A 27,047-nucleotide genomic window follows, 5' to 3' on the forward strand; every position below is an offset into this window, starting at 1 on the left:
GTCATATTATTTAATTTTTCGGGATTTATATAGGAAATTTATTTATTTTTATTTTATTTTTATTTTATTTTATTTTCTTTTTGTTTTATTTAATTTAATTTAATTTAATTTAATTTTATTTCATTTCATTTCATTTCATTTCATTTCATTTCATTTTATTTTATTTTATTTTATTTTATTTTATTTTATTTTATTTTATTTTATTTTATTTTATTTTGTTTTATTTTATTTTATTTTATTTCATTTTATTTCATTTTATTTTATTTTATTTTAATATATTTTATTTTATTTTATTTTATTTTATTTCATTTCATTTTATTTTATTTTATTTTATTTTATTTTATTTTATTTTATTTTATTTTATTTTATTTTATTTTATTTTATTTTATTTTATTTTTTTTTTTTTTTATTTTATTTTATTTTATTTTATTTTATTTTATTTTATTTTATTTTATTTTTATTTTTTATTTTTTAGAAGTCTAAATATCAATAGCGCTAGCAACGGAGACTTTCATCTGGATATAGGAAATTACTTACAACCATCTTTAAGAATTTTTTTTTAATTTTAAATAGTTAGGAAAGAGAGGCCCACCATCTTTTATGTGCTCATCTCAAATTAGTTATAATAAAATATTATCAACTTTTTTTGCAAAAGCACACTTTTATTTTAATAAATTTGCATTAAAAAGCAATAATTTCAATTATTGCATGTATCGGAGTGAAAATAAAATATATTTCTTTCAATATTGATCCCTTCCTGATGCTATTTGTCATTTATTGTCTCGAACGAAGTAAGGTTAGCAGCTGTAAATTAAGAAACATTTAAACATCGATCGCTCATTTGTGCGGTCCCAACATGTCGTATGAGTGATTTCGATTTTTTTTTTATTATTATTTCGTGCTTTCATCATCTTACACTGCATACGTCATAAATATAGTGTATGTATGTATGTGCTATGTGTGTAAGCATATTATACTTTCATAATTTTTGATAATTCTATTTGTACGTATTTTGCATTTGATATACATACATACATACGTATGTGTGCATGTGCTTGTATACCATACATATCTATATTTTATATCTGGTTGATTAGCTCATTTCATTGCGGTCTATATTTATTTCGCCGTCGTAGTTTAGTTGTTGTCAAAGCTTGCCGATTTTGTTTGCTGCTTCCATGTATTTCTTTATACTTTCAAGCATGTAGGTATGGATTGGTTGTCTGCCAAATTAAAAACATTTGCATAAAATTAATGAATTACAAACAGGTTGATAAAGTGAGTTGCGAGAAAAAAGACAGAAGCAAAAATGAGCAATATAATGAAAAATAAATGACCAAGAAATTATTGTATTTACGTGAAAAAATTAAGTACATATATGTGTTTGTATGTATATGTACATAGCTGTGTGTATGTGAATGTGGCAATTAAAAAGGCGCGGTGCTAAAAAAGTACTAAATGCACAATTCTAAGTTAGATTTTGTACAGGGTCTACTTTGGTTTTAACTACCGAGCATACATAAAAAGTTTAACATTTTTAAGATTTTTTCGTTATTCTATGAATATCTCGCATGCTGGGTTTGTTATATCCGGAAATATTATATCTATATTAACGGACGCGCAAGCGCAATGAAACTTTCAGTGAATGCAAAAATCTATTCTACACCTCCACATATGAATGTCCATATGATATTTATAATGTTTGTTAAATTTCAAAACATATTTGTGCGGTACTGACCTACACTTTACTGCATTGTTAGAGCAAAACTTTTTATGTCTACATCGATGATCCCAAATAACATTTTTTTCTAGATATTTGTTTTTTTTTTGCAAAACATTTTAAGTCACGATACTATTGCTTTATTTTTGCAATATATGTAGTTTGTCATATTTACTCTTTAAGTCAAAATAAATAAAATATATCTGACATTTTAATAACCTCTCTAGAATTTCTTTTCAATAATGGTGAAGAAGTTCGATACAAGTTGGGCTCGTGTGTGGATTGAAATGTTCCACAAAAAATCACTCGCTAAATTTTTCTCTAGGGCGCTGAAAATATTACCATTAATTTAAACTTTAAAATTATTGAATACATATATTTAAACTGTAAAAACCAATCGCGCTGAAATGGGGCTTTACTACAACTCAAGAATACCAACATTTCAGATTTTAGGTCTCAAATAGCTCTTCAACTGCGCTACAAATCAATCGTGGCCTTTACAATGCATTTATAATTTGAACATTACATATATGCACACCTGATTTTATGTGCTCCAAACAGTCGTTATGTGAGTCAAATTTTACTGTTGGTACCAACACTTTGTTGTTTGTTATAGGCCAACAACAAGCGGTGTTCTCAAGCGGTCCCCCATCCAAGTAGTAACCGCGCTCGACGTTGCTTAATTTCGGTGATCGGACGAGAACCGATGTTTTCGGTGTGGTATGGACAAACACAGCCAAACACCTGACTTACATACGTGTACGCGCCAATCATTTATTTTTATTTTATCTGCACTTTGTTTCGTTTACTGTGCATTGCCATATGATTTCCGAATTCGTATTGATACAACTGCATTCAAACGAATACAACATAGAGCCTGAGAGCCATTTAAGGCGTTTGTGTGAGTAAAAAATTTTATTGCATGGTTCGACGTCCAATGTGGATATGAAACACAAATGTACGAAAAAGTTGTTTTCTGATAGCGGCCATCTCTGGCAGCCAATGACTAATCTCTCAGCGCTTTTCTGCTATTGAAAAGGTACTAATAAGAACCATCTGTTAGTATGAAACTGTAGGTCCTTTCATTTGTGAGATAATAGGAAAAATCGCGTCACAAATTGATTAAATGTAATTAGTTTGCTTTTTGTTTACTTTGATTAGTTGTATATTCCTGTTCTGGTTCCAGAGCTTACTCCAGCATGCTCCCTGATGGTTAAGACATTTTTTTTTGGCTTCCAAATGTCACAAAATATCAGTGTTTAAGTAAATTCGTAAATACCTACGTTTTTTTCTTGAAATTTTATATTACGACGAAGCTTCATTTGCACTATATGTATGTATGTTTGGCTATATGTACTCGTATTATATTTATGTCACTATTTATATAATATGATCACACAGTCGTTCGTACATTGATGCAAATATAAACGTAAGATCAAATGCATTAACCTAAAATGCTCACCATATTCGCTTCATCGTGAAAATTATTGTTGCAAATGCGCCGCACTTGTACAGTATTGTGTAAACCTAAGCAGTTTTTTCGGGAAATAAGAATTTCCATGCTGTAACGGTTTTTTTATTTGTCTTAAGTAAGCATTTTGAAAATGTTTAAGAAATGAATTTATAGTCGATTGGTCAGAATGCCATAAAGTTCTACCGATATTGCATTAGATAAATAAGAGATTGTACAGTTTAATTGGAATAATTTCAACTCTGTGATTGATACATTTTCTTTAGATAAACCGAACTTTATTTTTTTATAATTAGTGTCAAAATGTTTTTCATCCTTGAACAATATAACCAAATGATATTTACGAAACTCAATTGGGATATTTAGTTTACACCAAGGAGAATCTATTAAAGGTGACCCTGTGGCCATCTGTTGCGTCGGAGCTTTTCCGACTACTTTAGGCTCGGCATTAGAGCTCTGATTAATCTACCACCACTTGATGTTTTCATCCAAGGAGAGGCCTTGAAGGCTTTCTGAAGCTGAAACGCAATGGGAATTGGTACGGCCCCTGTCCGGCATTGGACAACAGAGTCGGCATGGAATTGGATCCAACGATCCGGAGTGCTGTACTTGCTAGTCTGTCCCGACAAACACAAAAAAAAAAACTATTAAAGGTGATAGCACTAGACCGGCCGATTTGTTTTTTTTTTCAGCACACACTAAAACAACGAAAAGCCGTTCAATTCGCACTATCGTCGTATGCTTCTAGCTTCAAATGAATGTCGGCTGTTCATCGCAGTTCGTTCATTTCTTTTTCTTTGCTATTTTTGCTTTCGTAGCATTGCAATGTACAAAACGTTGTTGTTGGTCTAGTGCCATCACCTTTACTCTTTACTCTCACTTTAATGAATTTGCCTCGGTTTACACCATGATTCAATAATAAATGCTAAGCAGCTTTCTTGTTCCCCCTTGAAAAATCGGCTCCCTTAGCAAGACACTGGATTGCTAACACTAAAAATTTTGAGTAAAAGTGGAAAGTGGAGGAAAAGTATATATATATTATATATATATAATTGGCGCGTACACCTTTTTTTGAGTGTTTGGACGAGCTCCTCCTCCTATTTGTGGTGTGCGTCTTGATGTTGTTCCACGAATGGAGGGACGACTCCGAACGGCAGATATTATTCAAGGTGACATTTCACACTAAACTAATTCTTTTGCTGTTTTTTGTCTTATCCATTCAGTTGTAAGTTACAGGGTGTTAACAATGAGAAAATTTGTTACATTTTACAGTTTTTCTTTGATAAAGGTGAGAGATGAAAATGCAAGTCAGGCCACTGAAATTGTGAATGGTGTTTAGGTGCCGTTATTGTAAAAGCTGATTACGTGTAATTTTCGTTGCGTCGATTCCGATGTTAAAGAAAATGTGGATAATGTCGAAAATGTCGATAAAATGACAGAAATAATCAATATGTTAGTAGTCGACGCATCGCCCAGGAGCTAAAGATCGACAGTTTTAAACCATTTGCGCAAAAATCTTACCGAGAAGATAATGGATTTTTTTGCCTCAAACTAATATTTATTTATAAACATAAATATGTCCATAAAATATTGACGTGATAACGTCTTATAATTCGATTTAGCCGGCTGCACGCACGAAAAAATGTGTCGTTACCTTGCTCATTAGCGTTACCTTGCTCATTTGTCGTTACCTTGTCGTTACCTTGCCGTTACCTTGAATGAACTGCAAGCGAAAGCGCGGAACGAACAAAGCAAACGAACGGCAACGTTCGACATCTTGCTCGCTCCTACTTAAGTGAGCATATATATGTATGTATATGTATGTATATGCGCATTTGTATATAAATTCACATACTTGTATTTGCATATGCCTTCTTCCTGTGTGCATAGTAATGAACCATTTCTCTGTTGAGAATAGGACGATGATAGAAAAAGTAGGAAATGAAAGGGAGTGTTTCGAGTGTAAAGTGTCTTGAAAAAGGCAAATCGATAATGGTGCCTCTTAGTGTTGTTGACTTATTAACGTCTGATGCACAATCGAAATTGAAGATATCTTTCATGAATTTGATAAATGTTTCGTCATTTTTCGCGTTTGTGTAAATGTAACTTGACCTATTCCATTGCAATTAAATTTACCTCGTCCTCTATATCCATACAAAATATATATCAAACAAATAAAATTAAAATTTTGTTTTGAAAATTGCAACCATTCCATCAATATTTTCTTATGACGTTGTCACGTTAAACTATCGTCAGTAAACCGACTTCACAGACAACCTCTTTTTTTATTTACATTTAAATATTAATTTAAATTTATTCTTTAAGCCTTTCAAAATAAATAAAAAAAATGTGTCCCTCCCTTTTTACCAAAAAGGTCAAAAGTCTAATGTCAGACATGAGCAAACGTTTAATAATTGAATAATAATTTACACTAAATTTCAAATAAAAATCTTGAAAAGAAAATATGTTGACAAATGTTTCTACATATTGTAATAATGTTAAACAGAGCAAAAAGTAATTTGTTTACAAATTCATATACATATACGTGTATGAATATGTAAGTACTTGAAAAACGAGTTGTTGTAGGCGAAATCCCAATACAAATCCTTTCCATATATTATATGAATATATGAATGGCAAAAAATATACTCAGAACTAAGCCAGCCTACTTAAATAGCTACAAACAAGCGTCGAAGACTTATTTAATAACACAAATTTGAGGCACAACAAGTAGAACTAATTTCAAAGACAAAATTAACTGTTAGGTATTCTACGAAATTGGCAAAAGTTGCTTGCGTTTCAGTTTTTTTGCTTCGCCCCTTTTATGGCAATATTTGATTTTAAATTAGTTACTGTATTTTTCCCACAACAAAAATTTGAGTGATGAACTTGTAGTAAATTCCTAATACTGGAATTGAAAAAGAAAATGCCTAGTTAATATTCCATAGGACAAAAAGTGCTTAGGTTCTCCACTATACTGTACGAGCGCTCTCGTGTGTGCCAGTCAATCTATTGTGGCTTTTGCTACATCACTTCTTTATTTTTTGCTTTGGCATTTTATTTTTTTACTATTTGCGTATTCTATTTTAGATAAGATTAAATTTCATTTGTCAAACCCCTGAGCAAAGATAATGTTACGCTCTCAAATGCATTCATGCACACACATATACACTCTATACATTAACAGTAGAAATGGGCTTACAAACATACAGCTATAAAATGTCATTATAATTTAAAAAAATTGCCCTGTTTTTCGTAACTTCCATACACAGAAATACATACACATGCATGCATGTCAACATGCACAAACATGTACTCTACTATATTTAATATAGAGCGTGCACATTCATATACATACGAGTACATACATACGTTTATTGAGCAATTAGAGAAAATTAGAAAAAATACTCTTTGAAAGCGTAAATTTGTGTGTAGTTGAATGACGTCTATGAGACTATATTAAAGTTCAGGTTGGTGGCATTACATTTAACTGCGCAAGCATGTGAATTTAAGATATTCCCGTAAATACGTCTGTGGACTTTGAAAAATCAAATGAACTTTAGCGCCTTTTTTATTTCAAAGCAAAAAACAGAAAAAATTAGTATTATTATTTAACTTGCGTTGAGATGGATTCTTAAATGGATAAATGCGATTTGAACATAAACTTAATATTTTGCACTGCTTTACAGTCAGAAGTGCCAAATTGAAATATACAACTTCTTAAAAGTCCACAGGCATATTTATTTATTTATTTATTCATTTATTAAACCGATCAATATAATAGATTTTTATGTCCACTTATATAATATTTTCAGGTTAATTGGCAATAAAAAAAGAAGGAGGTACAATTAAACTATTTGTAATAAATATTCAAAGATTTTAATAGGTGATATTGTGAAAATGAAAAATCTATCTCAACAAATTTAGAGATTTTATTAAACTCAATTAAGGTTCTAGAAATAGGAGCATTCTGAGCATAAAGGGATTTTGAAAGACCAACATAGAAGAACTCCGACCTACGCAGAGCTCTGACCGGAATATTAAAGAAAATCCTCCCAAGAAGCATCGGACCGTCAACAGCCCCACGGATTAAGTCGAAAATGAAAGATAAAGATAGGATTATTCTCCTGCTTTGTAATGATTTTAAGTTGGTCAATAAGCATCGCGCTTCATATGTAGGGATGGGATCCGAAAAGCGTAAATTACGCAAGGCGAATTGTAAAAATACTTTCTGGATTCGTTCAATTCTAGCAGCATGGAAATGCTTAAACATACATATGTAGTTTCATATATGTAGATGTATATCGGTATGGAAATTCAGCAACGAAAATATTACTAAAAATAATTATTTTGTATGGAATTTTGGAAATAGCGGTTTTCTTAAAAAAAAAAATAAACTTTTACGGGTTTCTTAAAAAAATATAAACTTGTGATTCCACTTTCCACTCTTACGAATTTTAAATATAACAGTATTTTTAATACTTGAGAGCTTTATCAAAACAATATATAAATTGATAATAAAAATGAACGCGGCTGCCGTGTGCCTTAAGTCTAGTCATTTTGAGCCAGCTTGAGAACAATTTAAGATAGCGTTGTGAGTTTACAATTAGTCCTTGTTTTTTATTTTGTTAACCGTAATAAAAGTTCAGTTAGAGGTGCCCTATCCATAACTACATCTAACTCTTTTTACACGATAGATACGTTTCCAAAAATTATTGTGTAAAAAGAGAATTAAGTGAAAAGGGGTGTGTCAGATTTTTCAAAAAATTGGATTTTGTTTTTTACAGTAAAAAAAAAATATATATATATATATAATTGGCGCGTACACCCTTTCTGGGTGTTTGGCCGAGCTCCTCCTCCTATTTGTGGTGTGCGTCTTGATGTTGTTCCACAAATGGAGGGACCTACAGTTTTAAGCCGACTCCGAACGGCAGATATTTTTATGAGGAGCTTTTTCATAGCAGAAATGCACTCGGAGGTTTGCCATTGTCTGCCGAGGGGCGACCGCTATTAGAAAAATGTTTTTTCTTAATTTTGGTGTTTCACCGAGATTCGAACTAACGTTCTCTCTGTGAATTCCGAATGGTAATCGCGCACCAACCCATTTGGCTACGGCGGCCGCCTTATCTTAAAAATATTGTGTGAAAATTTGCAGTGAATCCGAAAAATACTTTTCCAGTTATTCAACAAATAACAAAGGGCGCTCGGGCGCTCCGGTAATCGTAAGCAAAACTTTAAATGCGTTTTTCTCAAAACTGTGTTTTTTGAACTGGTGATCACTGTAACTTAAAAACCGCTTGGTTGATTTCAATAAAATTTATACTGCTTTTGGAAAACATAAAAAAACATAAAAAAAATCTGAAAAATATTTCCTGAGGCTGCCATATTGTTCATGTTGAAAAAAAAAATGCTTCGATGAGGCACAAAATTACCTATTTATTAATCAAGCTAATATCTATTGTCCGATTGATTTTAGATGAATCTTGTGCTGATCACCGCAAGGGACTTCTAGAGAAACGGGCTTCACTCAAACAGCGATAACTTTTACAATTATTATTTTTTTTTTTGAAAATTTGCAAAAGTCAAGTGGAAACATGATGTATTAATGCCATGTTTTTATTTTTATAAAATAAAGCAATTGGCTAGCAAAAAAAAAAAAATTATTGAAAATCATAATTTTTTCTGGCCTCTGCGCACCCCTAGCCCTTTAAATAATTCTTTTTAGAGTTCACTTAAGAATTTATTGCGGGCTTATACATTTTAATTCAATAAATTATTATAAGAAATAAATTACATATGTATATTATACTTTGAAAAAAAACTTCACTCTATTTGCGCTATGTGATTCTAGAAAAATTCATAAAATATTCAGAATCGTTTTGAAGCAAAACAATTCGTGTAAAAAAGAATTTTTTTCTTTTTAACTCGTGTTAAATCAAATTCGTGTAAAAAAAATAATTGTAATTGATTAGAGATGACATGCCGTAATGTCGTGAATGAAATTTGAAAAGGTCGAGCCAAGGAGCACCAGGAGATTTGGTGGCTCCTAAAACACTCAGGCTGAAAAGCCCATTGTATTTAAAGCTAAATACACACCAGGCAACCGTTGCAGCAACACGGCCATGTTGAAGCAACCGTTGCCTCGTGTGTAGCTGTGTTGCCAAATGATTTTCGTGTTGCTGCAACCGTTGCCTGAAATATCAAATAAATTTGATTTTTGGGATAGGTTGCTGCAACCGTTGCTTCGTGTGTATCATTGTTTACTGCTTTTACTCGTTCAGTTCGTTGAAAACAAGCGAAGAAGAAGGTTCGTGCGGAGTAAAATAAAGTGAAAAAGGAAAAAATGGCAATTGAAAATAATGAAAATTATGTTAATTTTATTAACGAATATAAAAATTTGAGAGAGCTGTGGGATATATATTAAGTAGTGAAAAATATAAAAATAAAAATTTTACAAAAACAGCATACGAACAATTAAAAAATGAATACAATAAAATTGATAAAAATTTCAAGTCCGCAAAAGAGTTTCCTGTTGCAAGATACCGCAAAGTTATTGCCAGTCTAATTTCTGCTGATATTGCCTCTCTCATTATGGTATCTTGTTTCGTTATTTTGGCCTTTACGAAGTCCAACAATTTTCTAAACAGGGGTTCGTCCATCCTCATGTAATTTTTATAGTCCGCTGGCTCATTTTCCTTCAGTTCTTTCAGCAGCCTCTCGTTCGAAAACTCGATTTTTTTTAAAAGCCAATTTTTCGACAGATTTTTTTTCTCTTCTTTTGTTGCATCTCTTCTTCCTCATTTTCGTACAAAAGTTCGTCAATTATAATAAGAGAAGTAATTTTACGTATTTCGTCGATCATTTAAAAAATTTAATTTTACGTATCTTTCGCTCGTACCTTTCCTGCACCACAGTTATACACAATACTGAGATTGAAGCAACGGTCGCAACGTGTTTCTTAAACAAAGGCAACACGTTGCTGCAACCGTTGCTTCAACCGTTGCTTCAACGGTTGCCTAGTGTGTATTTAGCTTAATGTCGTACTCATAACCGTAATCGTGCGGATCAATTGAATTTTGGTTTTTCGCGGTAATCATAAACAGCTGATTGTTGATTTGTTGCATTGCGGTATATAATGCCGTTATAGGTATAATACGAATGAATAAATTACTAATTTCCTCGTCATTCTTGTGTTGTTATCTTTTCTTTACTTTCTGCGCTTTCGAAATGAACAAATAAATGACAATACATACATACATGTACGTAAATATCAGCTGCTTATTGCTATGGCAACAACAATGGATGAAAGTAATAATACGTTCACATGTCTATAAGTAGATGATCTACTTTTTCGCGCTTAACTCAAAATCCTTAATTAAAAAGCGTGATTTCCCATACAACATTTCTCTCCCAAAATCTGAGATTATAAAATAATCCCAGATAATAACGATACTTATTGACATAGTACCACCCTGTGTTTTCTGTGTTCTCGACAATTATTATTACGAATGTAAGGAGAAACATCAAAATAAAAACTAAATGAAATGGATGCCGGCAAAGAAACAGGTCTTTAAACACAATTCTAATAAAATATTTGTTTAATATTATTAATTGGGGATTCATTTTACAGAAAAAAGCGTGTGTCCATAAACGTCCCTCTTATTACTTACTATAAAATGTAAATTCGAACTTCGAATGCCCGTTACAGCCATAATTTTTTGCAACCTCAGTAAACGTCGCATACGGATTTCCTCCAATTGTTTATTATTAGCAGCCAATTGTGCAGTTAAATTATCTATTCCTTCTCCTTGTATTTTCTTCATATCGTTAATAATAATTAAAGAAACCAAAAACACCGAATATTCCACCAAAATAATTTCTATGAAGAAAAACCTCTCACAGTAGTATTGACAGCTGATTGTAGATTTTTCAGGTAATCTGCCATAAGTGAACGGGTAGATTAATTTGGTGGATTTATAGGTGATTAATGCATATGTGAACGTATTATAAATAGCGTTATGGCTAAAACCACGCTTAAGGTTATGACGCCTCTGATTTAAAATTAAATGTGCGAAATCGTAGCCAAGTTTACTGAGCGTTCTATGGATGAATGTGTGGCGTGTGGCGTGTGGCGTATGGCGTATGGCTGAAAACCACGACTACATACAGTTATGTGAAAAATAATAAGGACAGTTGTATTCACCGTTTTTTGTGTTTACGAATTCATGTAAAATGAAATAATTTGTGCTAAAAGAAAGTTGTATAGCAAAGCTTGTAAACGACATTGAGAAATCCCGTTACAATTTGTGTGTCTTTTTCTTTCGTTTAGATAACAAATTATTTTCTTTAAGAAGTGCGCGATTTCTGCTGTGAAAAATAATAAGGACAGTTTTTCGTTTTCGTAAAAATACAATACTAAAAATTAGAGAGACTTGTTTTTTTTTAAGTAAGTGCGTAAAACAAATTCCCAGCTTCACATTAATTGCTAAATAAATTGCAATTTTGTAACTTTTTAGGCAAATATGGGTAGAAATACGCCCTGCGACCACGCTACTAGAAATAATATTAAAAATTTAAGTAAAAGCGGAAATTCGTACAGAAAAATTGCACAAATGCTCGGTATTTCAAAAAAGATGGTCGAAAATGCTATTAAATGGATTCCCAAGGATGAAACCCGTGGTAGAAAACCAAAAATTACACCTACTATAAAGAGAAGTATTATTCGATGCGTAAAAAAAGGTCCATTTATCACATCTAAACGAATAAAAAATGATTTAAACATTGACGTTGACACATCAACGATTCGAAAAACACTCATCGGTGAGGAATTGAGAGCCCGTAGTGCGAGAAAAGTGCCATTGTTATCCAAAAAGAACATAAAACAAAGATTGCAATTTGCTAAAAATCATATCAATTGGCCTAAAGAAAAATGGCGTAACATTCTGTGGTCCGATGAAACAAAAGTAAACTTGTTTTCTTCTGATAGAGGTGTCCACCATGTAAGAAGGCCTATCCATCAAGAATTCAATCCAGAATATACTTTAAAGACGGTCAAACACGGTGGTGGTAGCATCATGGTATGGGGGTCATTCTCTTATTATGGTGTGGATCCTCTATATCGCATCCAGAACATAATGAAATCGGCTGATTACATTGAAATTTTGAAAAATACAATGCTGCCGTATGCCAAAGAAAATATGCCACTCATATGGGTCTTCCAGCAGGATAATGACCCAAAACATACGGCAAAGTCCACAAAGAAGTGGTTCCAGGACAACAAAATCAATGTTTTAGAATGGCCAGCACAATCCCCTGATTTGAACCCCATAGAAAATTTGTGGAACGAAGTTAAGAGGGCAATCAGGAGAGAGTGTCCATCAAGTTGCGACCAGCTTTGGAATCTTATTCAGGATGCGTGGAACGCAATACCGGTACATGTTTGTAAAAATTTGATCGAGTCAATGCCTAGAAGATGTGCTGCTGTTCTGGATAACAAAGGATCCGCAACAAAGTACTAATATGGCACTAAGACTTTATGCATCAATATTCAGTTAAAATATCTATTTAGTTTTACTTAAGTTATTTATAGCTTTAAGATTTCATGAAGTGTCCTTATTTTTTTTCACACGTTAAACTATATAAATTCATATAAAATCACAAAAAAAAAACAAAATAAATATATTATAGGAATAGCAACAATTTTGTTATTAATCTTTTTTCTACCGTTTAAGAAAAAATAAATCGTTTAAACAAGAAAGAATTTTTGATTTTTTATTCGGTTCTAAATATAATGTAAGTTTGGGTAGGCACTGTCCCTATTATTTTTCACATAACTGTAGGTACTTGCATTCCTATATTACAGATGTGAATGGATGTTGTTATTGTATATGTATGTACATACATGCCTGGTACACATATGCATGTTGTTGTTGTTAATATTGTCAAAATTTGTTTTCGTTTTTCTTTAGTTCGTTTATTATTAAATTAGTTAAGCCACTACAATGATTATAAAAATTAGAATGAAAACTTAATGCCTATATACAATTAATATACATACAACAAAATCAAATAACAAATACGGCAATTAAACATACATACATATGCATTACGCTATGCAATATCAGTGTAAACAAAATATTTAGCTGCGGCTCTGTGGGAATAAAGGTTACGATTACGATTACATAGTTTTGCATGAACTCCGATAAATTCGAGGATGATTGGGGATGACTTGTGCGTAGATGACCGCGTGCAGCGCCTTTCTGTGACTGATTGGTGGCAAGTGCTCTCGTATCGGTCTGTATACAAATATCGTCGCATATATCTGGTGCTTAAGTAGTCTTCTACAGGTACAATTAGGTACTATTTCATAAAATGTGTGTGTGTGCGTGTGCGGACAATTGCAATATATATTTTTCCTTATTTATTGATGGATTGATTGATTGATTGATTGGTGTGTAGGTGCTTGGACAGCTGCAGAAAAACAAAAAAGAAAAAAAATATATTAAAAATAATTAGATTTATTTGCGCAGTTTACAAATAAATAACTTTTATTCTTTTAATGCATGTATGTATGTATGGACACTTGTAGATATATATATGTATGTATGTAGCTACTTCATAAGAGCTAAAAACTGTTTGCTTGTTTTTTGTGTCGGTGCTTTGTTGTGCATGAATTTGTTAAACGAATTTGATTGAGTTGGAACTAAAATGATATATGTACATATGTATCTTGAAAACTGCAACAAATTCAAATTCCTTTCATCGGCATGCATATGTACATGCATACTTAATTATCTTCATTGATATTACTAAAAATAAATTATATAATATAAATTCAATCATCAATGAACATAAAATACATTTTGTCATTTTTCGAACATCTGGCGTATTTCGTTCAGCTTTGCAATTGAAATTAGTGATCTTTGTACATTCACACACGCGTTGCACACACACATACGTACATGCATACATAACTATATTATTAGATAATACTTATAAACTTAGCACCTACACCGCAGGCCAAACGAAAAAATTAAATAAAAATCGCCTACATATATTTGGTGGCCCTCATAAGTGCGTCGACGAAAACAATAACAATTTCAATGCTAGAACAATAAAATTACTACGACTACAACTACATAAATCAATGAAAGTGGAAATAAAAATTTTTGCTTATACTTTTGGGAAATAAGAAAACAAGCAGAAGTCTCCAGTGGAGGCTTTCCAAGTTTAACATAAATTTAAAAAAAGGAAATTAAGAATATTTATTTATTAGATGGCTGTAGTGATCGGTACTTTACGAGAAGTAACGATCAAACAATTTGAAGTTTATGCTCGTTGTCAAGGTGACATTTCACACTAAACAAATTCTTTTGCTGTTTTTTTGTCTTATCCATTCAGTTGTCAGTTACAGGGTGTCAACAATGAGAAAATTCGTTACATTTTACAGTTTTTCTTTTATAAGGGCGAGAAATGAAAATGCAAGTCAGGTCGCTGAAATTATGAATGGTGTTTATGATGCCGATGCAGTAACAGCTGATTACGTGCAATATTGGCTGCGACGATTTCGATGTTAAAGAAAATGTGTATAAAATTATTTCTGTGATATTAGTAGTTGAAGCATCGCCCAGGTGCTGAATATCGACCATAAAACAGTTTAAAAGCATTTGCGTAAAAAATTCACGCAACAATAATAGATCTGGCGGCCTCGGTAGTCTAGCGTAAGTGCACTAGCCTGCCAACTCAGAGGTTGTGGATTCGAATCCCACGTAAAGCACGGCCCTCGCACTTTTCCAAATTTAGCTACTTTCCCTGTTTCTAAAACAAAACAAATCCTTATCCTTTCCATCTTCATTCCCGTCAATAGTCAGCGCATTATTTGCGTTGTGGTTGCTAAAAGAAACAAAAAACAAAGAAAAATAGACAGTTACACATTGCATCAGTGGCGCCAGCAAGAGGAAGCGGGTAATAGTGCAGACACACCAAATTTAACGAAGTCCTCAACCATCAGTGCGATCCTTCTGGCAGAAAGATGTGAAACACAGATGGCGCTCCAAGCAGTAAAGAAGGCGTTGTTCCTAAGCACTGCTCCTTCCCACTATTTAGGACTCGTAGCGGCAGGCTAATCCCCTACCCTGTCAGAAATCAAAATAGATTAACGAAACCAACGCAACACTGAGTCATGCTTCCGAAAGTGAACAAGGAAAAAAATAGATTTCTTCTTCCCCAAACTAATACAAAGTTTTTAACAGTTCACAATCCCATATTTTTAGTATAATCACTGTGAGGTTAGAAATCTACTCTTAAATGGGCGTATGATAAATTATTTACAGTTGCTTGAGCGCTTTAAAGTCATTATACAGGGTGGGCTATATAGCGTTTGCTTTTTGAACCACCTATTTTGGTGGAATGGTACCACAAATGACATGTCAAATGTGTTCATAATTTACTTAAAGGCTTGACATTTACGAAATGGTACGCTATACGCTTCAACAATATTGGGAAATATTGAAAACCTATTTCCAAAGTGGTGAGTATTCTATATCTTTTCTGATTTTCACATCGGTGGCTACGTCAATAAGCAAATTTGTCGGATTTGGGGCTCAGAAAATCCATACGTTACTGTAGAGAAGCAAATGCATCAACAACGAGTCACTGTTTGGTGCGGTTTTTGGTCTGGCGGCATCATCGGGCATTTTTTTTCGAAAATGAGCGAGGAACCGCGGTTACAGTAAATGGCGAGCGTTACCGTGACATGCTCAACGAGTTGTTTCCAAAAATTGAAGAGGATGCCACGGACGACATTTGGTTTCAACAGGACGGTACAACTTCTCACACTGCCAAAGTTACACTCGAACTTTTGGCTACCGTTTTTGCTTCCGATATCAATTGGCCGTCTCGGAGCTGCGATTTAAACCCGTTGGATTATTTTTTGTGGGGAGCCGTTAAGGACAAATGCTATGCGAACCATCCAGAGACGATTGATGCTTTAAAATACGAAATCGAAGTTGCCATTCACGAAAGTGGAATCCAAACAATCGAAAATGTGCTTAAAAATTGGGTTGATCGAAGCCAGTCGTGGCAGTCATTTGAACGATATTCTTTTTTATTCATAAATGACAATGTTTAATCTTCAAAATAAAAAAAAAAGTTCGAAAAAATATTGATTCGTTTTTTTTATATAGCCGATTCAAAAAGCAAATTTTACATGGCCCACCCTATACTTATACATACACCTGTGAGTTGCTATTATTTTAGCGCAACTGTAAATGTTTACATGTTTAACCCCTTTTTACTATTATTCGCGCGCAACATTTGCGTTTTTTGGGCTTTCGATAAGTTAATTAAATAATAATGGAATTAAATCAGCATCATATGGGACATCTCGATCTCGTTTATTCGAGTGAATGAGTTCGACTCGACTTGTGTATAAAATTAAAAAAAAATATATATTGTATAAAATTCATCAAAAAATATTTTTAATGCTACCAATCACTAATTAATTTAATGCACATCTCCCAATAAATGTCATTGTTTACCTAAGCAAATAACCCAACAACGGTTGCAGCCTCCTAACAAGTGAGAAGGGCTTAAGATGGCGAACTATTGCGTTGCATTTCACTATGGCAGGCGTGGGATGGCCTAAATTGAACGAGCTTAATGAATTTAGGCAATCATTCGCGTTTCATATCAAACATTTTCGACTTGGCAGCAGCGAACTCCCTAGGCTGTCACCGCGCGAAATTCGCTGGTTGCTTGTATGGACAAGAGAAATAGCACCATTACATACATATGTACATAGGTGTATTCATATAGATATGCACATAAGTAAGTATGTATGTATATGTTCATGTAAATGTACAAGCACACATTCGTCCAGCTCGGTACGCCGAAGCATCAAAAGCATCAATGAGTGTTGTGTTTTTCTTCTGCTTGGTCGTTAGACTATTTTAAGACGGATTCTTATTTGGCATATAAATTAAGCACAACCAAAAACATAAACAAACTGAGATTCATTTGAAAGACTTTTGCTGAAACTTACAGAAAGTAAAAAATAGGAAAAATTAGAGAAAACTACAAATCATACACATACATATGTACATGCCCACATATTCAGTGCCTATCATTGTTTAGAAGACTAGCCATGAAAGCAACATTCTGAAAAATCTGAAGAAAGCAAATAAGGCAAAATGTATAAATTCAAAAGCGTTATGAAATGGATTCTATTAAAATATTTTGTTATCGTTTGCTCGCCACTTGAGCTCAATACCACACAGGGCAAAAGGCTGCGGTGGCGTCGAAAAGTGTGCAGATTCACCAGATTTTAACTAAAAATTCAAAACTGCGCAAAATGTTCTACCCTCGCTATCCACAATCGAGGCGCTGTGTTAAAATTAAAATTTCAACAAAACGTAAATGGATATGTATTCGTTTGTCTGACTTCATTTAAATGCGAATCTCGAGTAAACATCTATAGATGTTTATAATTTAATAAATGCTCATACATGCATACATATATACGTACTTATGCACAACTACGTACATACATATGTATGTATGTAAATATACGTGCGGTTGAATTATAATAATTTGTAGGAGCAGCTGTAAGCACAACGAAGCCATAGCTAGGTATGTACGTACATCCATATGCATATACGAGTATGTGGATATGTGAGATACAGACATTTTTTTTCATGTAATATAAAACAGAACACTTGAATATTGGCCATTTTACTTGGCGTTGCAATGCTCATATTTACTTATGAAAAATATTCACATACATACAATTACATACGCGCATACATATGTACATAAATGGTGGCGCAAAATTAATCGGGTGGCGCAAAATTAACCATCCAACTTTTTACTAAAAAAAAAAATTATTTTGAATGACGGAAATCTTTATTTTGACCCTTACGTGCTCCATTGCTTGTCTGTTTGTATGCTGCAGCTGTCTAGCTCACAAGTGTCAAATATGATTGCCGTAGGACGATATTTGCAAATATTATAAATTTTTCCATAATTGATTAATTTTGCGCCACCTGTTACATGTGTATATGTATTCCATCTAAGTGGTTGCATTTCACTGCAGTTTTGTCGCAAAATGATACACATAATCTGTTGTACATAATCTACCAAATTTATCAGAGAATTGTAAATGTTGAGCACTTTAACAGTCCTTTAACATACCTTTGTACATAGATATGTATGTATGTATGCACATGCAACCCAAAATCTAACAAAATTTCACACTATATTCAGCTTCCCAAAAATATTTTGATAACAGATATTTTAAAAGGGCTTAAAATTGTTATTGTTATTGTTAAGGCTAAGCAGTCGTAGTCCAAATTTAGACAGCATAATGTGCTTTATTGCACTTAAATTTTCTTCATCACGGTTTTTCTTCATTAATGCTGTGAGACTCTGCAATTGAATACCTCAATCTGTCAAGTCTGTGTTCGGTAGGGGTAACTACAAAGGGGTAATACACGATAACATTAAGTCGGTAAAATGAATGTGGTTGTGAGTAAACTGTTACCATCTCTCTGTCGAATTCCTACGAGTACTATTAACCCTCATTTTGTGCGCTTATCTACAAGTTTATTTTAGTTTTAATTTCTATTGTGTACGGCTACTTATACGGTTAAATTTAAATATTAAATTTAAACATTTTCTAAATTGTTAGTTTTAAGTTTGCAATACATAAAAATAATTGATTTCGACTTTGGTTACTTCCACCAGCGTTGTATTATAAAGGGTGGTTAAATTTCAACGGCCGATGTTGACTGTGAACCACATCTAAACGTCAAGTTTTTTTCTGCATTTTATTTGACATTTTTCAATTTCACGTGGAAAGATACACAATTGAGCAACGCGTTAAAGTTATTCAGGCTTATTATGCAAACGGGCGTTCAAATCAAAATGCATATCGCGCACTTCGTGATTTTTTCGGTCAATTTAATTGTCCAAATATGCGTACAATCGGAAAAATTGTGCAAAAGTGTGAGCAAACCGGGTCTGTAGGAGCTGTGAAAACACCAGTGCATGATCGTACAGCTCGTATTGCAGAAAATATTGCTGCTGTTCGCGGTAGTGTGGTTGAAGAGCCATCCACCTCAGCTCGTCGTCGTGCCCAACAATTGCCCCTCTCACGCTCGTCGTTGATGAACCTTATGCATAAAGACTTGCATTTACACGCTTACAAGGTACAATTGACTCAAGAACTAAAGCCTCTTGACCATTGCAAGCGTCGTCAAGGGTCAGAATAATGGCAGGAAATGACAACAGTGAATGACCAATTTTCGAAGAAAATCATCTTCAGTGATGAGGCACATTTTCACCTCAGTGGATTCGTCAATAAGCAGAATTGCCGCATTTGGGCGAATGATAATCCAAGAGTGGTTGCCGAAAAACCAATGTACCCAGAAAGAGTGACTGTTTGGTGCGGTTTATGGGCCGGCGGCATCATTGGGCCGTATTTTTTCCAAAATGAGGCCGGTCAGGCAGTTACTGTGAATAGTGTTCGCTATCGTGAGATGATAACGAACTTTTTATGGCCCGAATTGGAAGATGTGGATGTGGACGATATGTGGTTTCAACAGCACGGTGCCACTTGTCACACAGCTAACGAAACAATGGCTCTTTTGCGCGAAAAATTTGATGGCCGAATAATCTCACGTCGCGGCGATGTCAATTGGAGGCCAAGATCATGTGATTTGACACCGTAGGACTTCTTTCTTTGGAGTTATTTGAAAGAAAAGTTGTACGTCGATAAGCCAGCATCAATTCAAGAGCTAAAGGATGAGATAATCAGGCACATTAACGGCATAGAAACTCAATTATGCCTCAGCGTCATCGAAAATTTGGACCATCGGATGGAGGTGTGCCATTTGGCCGATATTTCGTTTTATACGTAATTGAATTATACCAGTATTATCATAATAAAGAGAAATGACAATAATTTTGTATTTTATTCAAAATCAACACCGGCCCTTGAAACTTAACCACCCTTTATAAGACTTAAAAAGCTTACAATAATGATTTCTTAAATAAATTAATTAAAAAAATAAAATAAATAAAATGAAATAGATAAAATATATTAGATAAAAAGTAAAATAAATAAAAAATAAAAAAAATACTTAAAATACCTACAAATACCTACAAATACCTACAAATACCGCCTAATTTCTTAAATAAATAAAATAAAAAATAAAATAAAAGCAATAAAATAGATAAAAAATAAAATTAATAAAAAAAAAATGAAACAAAATACTTAAAAGACTTACAAATGCAGTATGATTTCTTAAATAAATAAAATAAAAAATAAGATAAAAAATAAATAAATAAAACAAAAATAAATTAATAAAAGAAATAAAATAAAAGACTTAAAAGTCTTACCAATACAGCCTGATTTCTTAAATAAATAAAATAAAAAATAGCATAAAAAAAAAAAAATAATACTTAAAAGTCTTACCAATACAGCCTGATTTCTTAAATAAATTAATTAAAAAAATAAAATAAATGAAATGAAATAGATAAAATAGGTAAAAAGTAAAATAAATAAAAAATAAAAAAAATACTTAAAATACCTACAAATACCGCCTAATTTCTTAAATAAATAAAATAAAAAATAAAATAAAAGCAATAAAATAGATAAAAAATAAAATTAATAAAAAAAAATGAAACAAAATACTTAAAAGACTTACAAATGCAGTATGATTTCTTAAATGAATAAAATAAAAAATAAGATAAAAAATAAATAAATAAAAAAGTAAATTAATAAAAGAAATAAAATAAAAGACTTAAAAGTCTTACCAATACAGCCTGATTTCTTAAATAAATAAAATAAAAAATAGCATAAAAAAAATAAAACAAAATACTTAAAAGTCTTACCAATACAGCCTGATTTCTTAAATAAATAAAAAAAATAAAAATAAAATTAATAAAAGAAATAAAATAAAAGACTTAAGAGTCTTACCAATACAGCCTGATTTATTAAATAAATAAAAATAAAAATAAAATAAAAGAAATAAAATAGATAAAAAAATAAAATGAATAAAAAAAAATTAAACAAAATACTTTAAAGTCTTACATGTACAGCCTGATTTCTTAAATAAAAATATAAAGTAGGTAAAATGAATCAAAGAAATAAAACAAATAATCGAAATAAATAAAATAAATGAAATAAATAGAGGGAATAAATAAGCAAGTATTGTGCACTTAAGTTATTATAAAAAAAGTAAAAAGTCTCCATTTTATAAACGTAATTAATTCTTACACACATACATATGTATATTTTTTTATAATTAAAAAGCTCATATTAGATGACGTCTGTAGGTGGCGCGTTAAAAATGTGTCGAATGCCAATATTTTTTTTTTTGTAAGCAAAAATAAATTTTCTCCAATGTGGAATAAAATGTCGACGTAATTAAGCACATTGTACTGCATATCAAATGGTTTTAAAATTAAAAACTGGCATGCACTCTGCATCTATGAAAAACGATATCTTTAGATACGGCCTCATATAAGATTTCTCAGTTCTCATTAAATTGCATAACTCTCTCGAAAGTGACTCGCTGGTTGTAAAATCTCGTTTTGGTTCATTTGGAATGGCTCAGAGAGATCCTATGTAAGCTCAATGCCAGATTTGTGCCACCCAAGCTGACAGATGACGGTAACGCATCTTCTTCATATGCATATTCGGTCAAGAATTTTGTGCGTAAATTTTTGATAAGAAGATATTAGCTTTATTAAAAAAACAAAAAATAAATAATTGGCGCGTACACATCTGTTAGGTGTTTGGCCGAGCTTCTCCTCCTCCTGGCGCACTGTATTGCTTGTATTACTATTTTCAATAATATGTTTTTAAAACTCTTGCATAGCCGATGGTTTTTGTTTTTTAGCCGTAGGATTGGAGGCCTGTCGATTCAAAACTCAATAAGGGCGCATACATACATACATACATACATATATATAAATACATACATATATATATATAATATATTTATATATGTAGTTACAATAGATTTAGGAACTAAGTATGCTAATGAATAAAAGATAACGAGTTGATTTGCCGTTATTTTAGTATGGCTAACAGAAAATTCTTGGCATTCTAGAAATATTATATTACATCGTACAGCCCGACTGATAAGCAGCAATAGCAGCAGCAGGTGACCAGATGGCCATTAGTCAACCATTACGAGAAATTACATTCATTGCGGAATACAGATATGCACTCTATACATACATATGTATAAAGCTTTTATTGGGATTGGCCTCAGCACTCCTATGAAATTAGTTTTGCATTCTGACATGCATTCAAACGTGGAGCTCTTACAAATGAAATTAGCCATTGTAAAAAACATGCAAATAACTCAATCCTTGACCAGTGCCTGTGTATGCATGTATGAATTATACCAACAAATAAACACGCTATACCTACAAACACACACGAGCGTGCCTAATCACTCTAGCCTAAATCATAAAGGAAACTCTTTTCTTACGTTGTCCATTATCCAAGAGTGTCCCCTTTTTCGCATTCGCCCACCCTCAGAGCACAAAATTACGTTCCTTCTCCGTTGGTAGAGTTTTATTGACGAACGACACGATAGCCGAAGCTGGTTGATGAATATCCAAATCACAAAAAACATGGCATTGATTATCTTTCGATTTTGGTGAATTGCGCGCCACAAAAGCAAATATGGTTTTCTTGAGCGCTCCAACAGCGGTGGTATTCTTGACACTGCCGTCCTCCTCCGTCAACTGAATGGCCCAGAGACGATGATCTGGATCTATGGCACAAAACGAGATGCTTTCGCCGGGATAGTGTTTCCGGAAAAACTTCTTTCGCGTATTGTCGGTGAGCGTAATTCCTTGCTGAGTCACCTTGAAGTGCACCTCTGTTGGTATGGGTAACGGTTGTTGGGCGTACAGCTGACGTATGGCTTTACGGATGGCCTCCTCGCCAGTCAGAGATTCGGTGTCACATGAGTAGAGCCACAGTACATTGCAGGCGGCACCTTGCATCAGTAGTTGTTTTTGCGCACTTGTCGGCTCAATTAACGATGGTACCAAATCGTGATCAGGTATACGTAGCAAACACGGCAAGGCCAATTTGTTGATTGAATGCTCGTAGATGAGTGCCGAAAGAGATGTGAAAACTGGCTCATTGGCGCAGCTCTTCAAGCGGACGCCGTGTTTCGTGGGCTCTATGAGGAAGTGGCGTACCAAATCGTCGGGTTGACCGGTAAGTTCGCTGTTTGGGGGTGGTTGATGTACACGCACTACCAAACCATAGTTGTCCTTATATGTGGTTGAGTTGCGTACAATAAATGTGCCTGGTTCAGCGTGCAGCAACAATTGTACGGCTTCTTCGCGTGACAAATTCGGTTTATACCAGTATTTGGACGAGTCTTTGGCAAATTTGACCAGATGTGCAGCAACCTCCTGCGGTTCACTATTCACCAATGACATGTTGGAGTCAAGGCGTGGACGACAACTCGTCCGGTAAATGGTCTCCGAGGAGTAGTTGTGCAAGTCGAGCATTGATTTTCCATTTGGCAAGTCGGGACGCTGCGGTACTGGGCTGTGCGAATAGCCCATGGGGCTGTTTTGGCCATTGTATGCACCATGTGGCGTGCGTGGCGTAACGGGAAACGCGGGCGTTTCGGGGCGTGCGACATGTAATGGCGAAGGTGAAATCTTGCCAGCCCCAACCGCATTCGTGGCCGCAGTCGCAGTTAACGCTGGGCTAACTGGCAACGACAGTGACGACGCCATCTGGTGATCCGTAATTGACAATTCTGGTTCGATTGTATTGCGGCTTTGATATGTGCTCGTAGCTGTGGTGACTTGCTTACTCGTCGTGGCATAAATGGGCGATGACAAGTCGTTACGGCTGCGTGCAACAACGGCGGCCCCCAATGAGCTACGATTATTTGTTGCATACTCGTTGCCGCTGTCAAAGCCATAACCAGGCGCATTTCCATTGCCATATGCGGCATACTCTGGCCGCCGCTGTTGCTGCAGTTGCGTTGGAGACAATGATGGCGAATATTGCCTCTGCGACGGTTTCACTACACGCCGCTCCACCGTACTGTAAAGCGATTCGAATTGCTGTTGCTGCGGTTCTTGCGGTTGTTGCCGCTGCTGCTGTGTTCGCGATTGTTGCTGAGCAGCTGCGAACGGGCCGCCTGCCTCTCGACTGGCATTCGAGGAGCTAATTGTGTGATAATTACGTTCCACATATGTTGCATTGGCCGTTGGTGTGGCGGCCTCGCGCATAACTGGAATATCCCGAGTGCGATATTGCTGCAGCTGTTGCAATGACGTTCGATCTATGGTGTGAGCGCGACGTGGGGGCGCTGGCGCATCATCCAAATTTAAATTTATCTCGAAATCATAGTTGAATTTACGCGAATTTGGTGAGGTGCCCAAGCTACCGCCGCCACCATTAGACATTGGTGTTGATCCGGCCGATCGGTAATGCTCCCGTAACACCTTTTCACGACGCTCGCGCAATAGCTCCTCAAAATCATCGCGTGGCTGAGTTTTGCGAACGTGGATGCTGCCGTCGATAGCATCGCCAACATCAAAATTGTTGCTACTGTTGCTGCCATACATGTAGTCGTTGTTGTTATATCTCCTGGTGCTACCGTAGCCGTTGTTGTAGCCGCCGATGTTGCCATTCAAAGTGTTGTCGTGGCCGCTGCTGCTGCCGGCGGTAGCGTTGAAAGCGCTGCCATTGTCGCTTCCATATTTGTAGTGGTATGTGTTGGAAATTGTGTTCGTATTGGTGGCTCCGTTGCGCGTAGGTGATCGGCTATTGAGCGTTTTGCGCACCAATATTGGACTGGTGAGACGTGGTTGCGCTTTAATAGGATTTGCCGTGTCCGCGCTACTTCCCGATGCCGATGCTTTTGTATTTGCTGTTGTTGATTTTAATGTAGCTGTTAATCCGTTGTTGTTTGCACTTTTGTAATTAGTACCGTAATAATGATCAGTGCCTAAATTGAAATTCACATCCGCTTTCGACGGCGATGAACTTGAACCGAAACCGAAATCAAGAGCACCGCTAGAACCCTCACCAACGCCATGTTGACTACGATAGAGTCCACCAGTTCCAGTGCCAACACTTGTACTGCGCAATGGCGTCGATGACTTATTTATTTGGCCGTAACTAAATGGCAACGAATTTTCACGCGCGTGATATGGTATGGCACTATTGTTGGTGTTGCTGTAGTTGTACCTGGTGGCTCTAGCCTCTTCACCACTGTCCGACACGACGGAGAAATCATCGTATGGCGACCGCATAGTTCGCGAATATTCACAAGACTGATTCGTTGAGGCGATTGCTTCGGTGTTGGCATCTAGCTGCTAGCAGTTAGCACGCAGACAAGGAACATCTATGTATATGCATACTTACATACATATATGACGCTTACAGACACCGACCCACTCACAGATACAAATACCTCAACGCAATCTGGGTACGAGTATCTTTTCGCTTCGTTCCGACAGTTCGCCTGCTAGTTTTTTTGTATTTCTTGCTACACTGAGACAAAAACAAACAAATAAATGTTTTTAAAATACAACAGCGTATAAATTTTGTACTTTATGTGGTTGTAATTGGTTCATATATAAGAATGGTTTATATATTCAAATGGAATGGAAATTTTGAAAGTAATTCGTGACGTAATTTAACACGTTGGCTGCCACGTCGCACGTTTTCATGCGACACCTAAATGTTACCCTGAGGTCACGTCGCATATTTTCGTGCGACACCTAAATGTTACTCTGAGGCCACGTCACAATTTAAAATTTGTCTTTTATTAATTCTTTTAAAAATTAATTCATTTATGAACAAAACAAATATAAAAATATATATGTATGTAAATTCAAATGGAAATCAGTAGAAAAAAAATAAACTTAAAATTAAAAATTCAATTTTTTAATGGAGATCAGAGCAAAAATTAATTTTTCTGGTGGGAATATTTAGGAAAAAATTCTACACATAGTTGCAGTTTATTGGGCAGTAGGTGGTGGTCCTTTTCAAGCTCTTTCTGGCTGTTACTCTATCAGCAGATTTTTTTGACATGGCATAACACAATACACAAGCACGCCTTATTGTTTTTCCGTTATCGTCCTTTCTTTTTTCTATAAAATGTTTTCCTTTTGTTATGGGTACTGGAGGCATGAAGTCCAACAAAGCGTTTGAAGTCTCCTGCCGGAACTTGGTTATTGAAATATGTTTGTTTGTAGCCTTTTTATATATTATAAAAGCATTTACGACAGATATTCCTAGTAACAGTTCAAAAGCCACTTTGCGGGACCACTTAACACCTCTTCTGAGAGTGGTGGCGTAGGCGGTCATTTGATCGGATATATCAACACCTCATTTGGCTTTGTTGTAATCAATAACAGCAAGAGGTTTTTCAAAAGATCGTTGCCTTCGCTTCCTGGTAGAAAACTAAGTAAAATAAACCAAAAATATCAAATACAACTCAAAAACTACAAAAAATTACTGTCGCACATTTTCGTGCGACGTGGCCCCACAACATGTTTTATGCAATGTCGCACGAAAATGTGCGACACAAAAAAACCATTATAACTGCAAAATTAGCGACCAAAATAAAGTCGCGAGTAGTCAAAACTTATTTTTAGGCACTAAGAAACAAAAAAGAACATAAATAAGTTGTTGGCCTCAGGTGACCAAAATTGTTAAATGACACTGCTACTGAACGATCAAAATGCTAAAAAGGCTTTGGCAGCCAACGTGTTAAGATGACTTGTGAGAGAGAACTGAGAAGAATGCGTCTAAGTAGTTATTGTAAGCACCAGAATAAAAGATAGGTAATG

The 27,047-nt window shown here is 34.5% G+C and overlaps 1 protein-coding gene across 2 annotated transcripts; it reads right to left on the reverse strand.

Moving 5' to 3' along the window:
• Positions 1-520: 520 nt before the first annotated feature.
• On the reverse strand, positions 521-25,513 carry LOC129244712 (tensin-1). Of its 2 annotated transcripts, XR_008582381.1 has the most exons (3): positions 22,694-25,513; positions 13,290-13,661; positions 523-1,223 (listed from the first exon to the last, which is right to left on the reverse strand). XR_008582381.1 is itself a non-coding variant. In XM_054882515.1 (2 exons), the coding sequence occupies exon 1, from the start codon at positions 25,500-25,502 to the stop codon at positions 22,740-22,742; it is 2,763 nt and encodes a 920-aa protein (XP_054738490.1). In that variant the 5' UTR covers positions 25,503-25,513; the 3' UTR covers positions 521-1,223; positions 22,694-22,739. The 2 variants fall into 2 exon arrangements, 1 of the variants encoding a protein (XP_054738490.1); XM_054882515.1 differs by lacking the exon at positions 13,290-13,661 and having other exon boundaries at positions 521-1,223.
• Positions 25,514-27,047: the final 1,534 nt, after the last annotated feature.

The sequence above is a fragment of the Anastrepha obliqua genome, chromosome 1, assembly GCF_027943255.1.
Source record: "Anastrepha obliqua isolate idAnaObli1 chromosome 1, idAnaObli1_1.0, whole genome shotgun sequence".
Taxonomy (NCBI): domain Eukaryota; kingdom Metazoa; phylum Arthropoda; class Insecta; order Diptera; family Tephritidae; genus Anastrepha; species Anastrepha obliqua.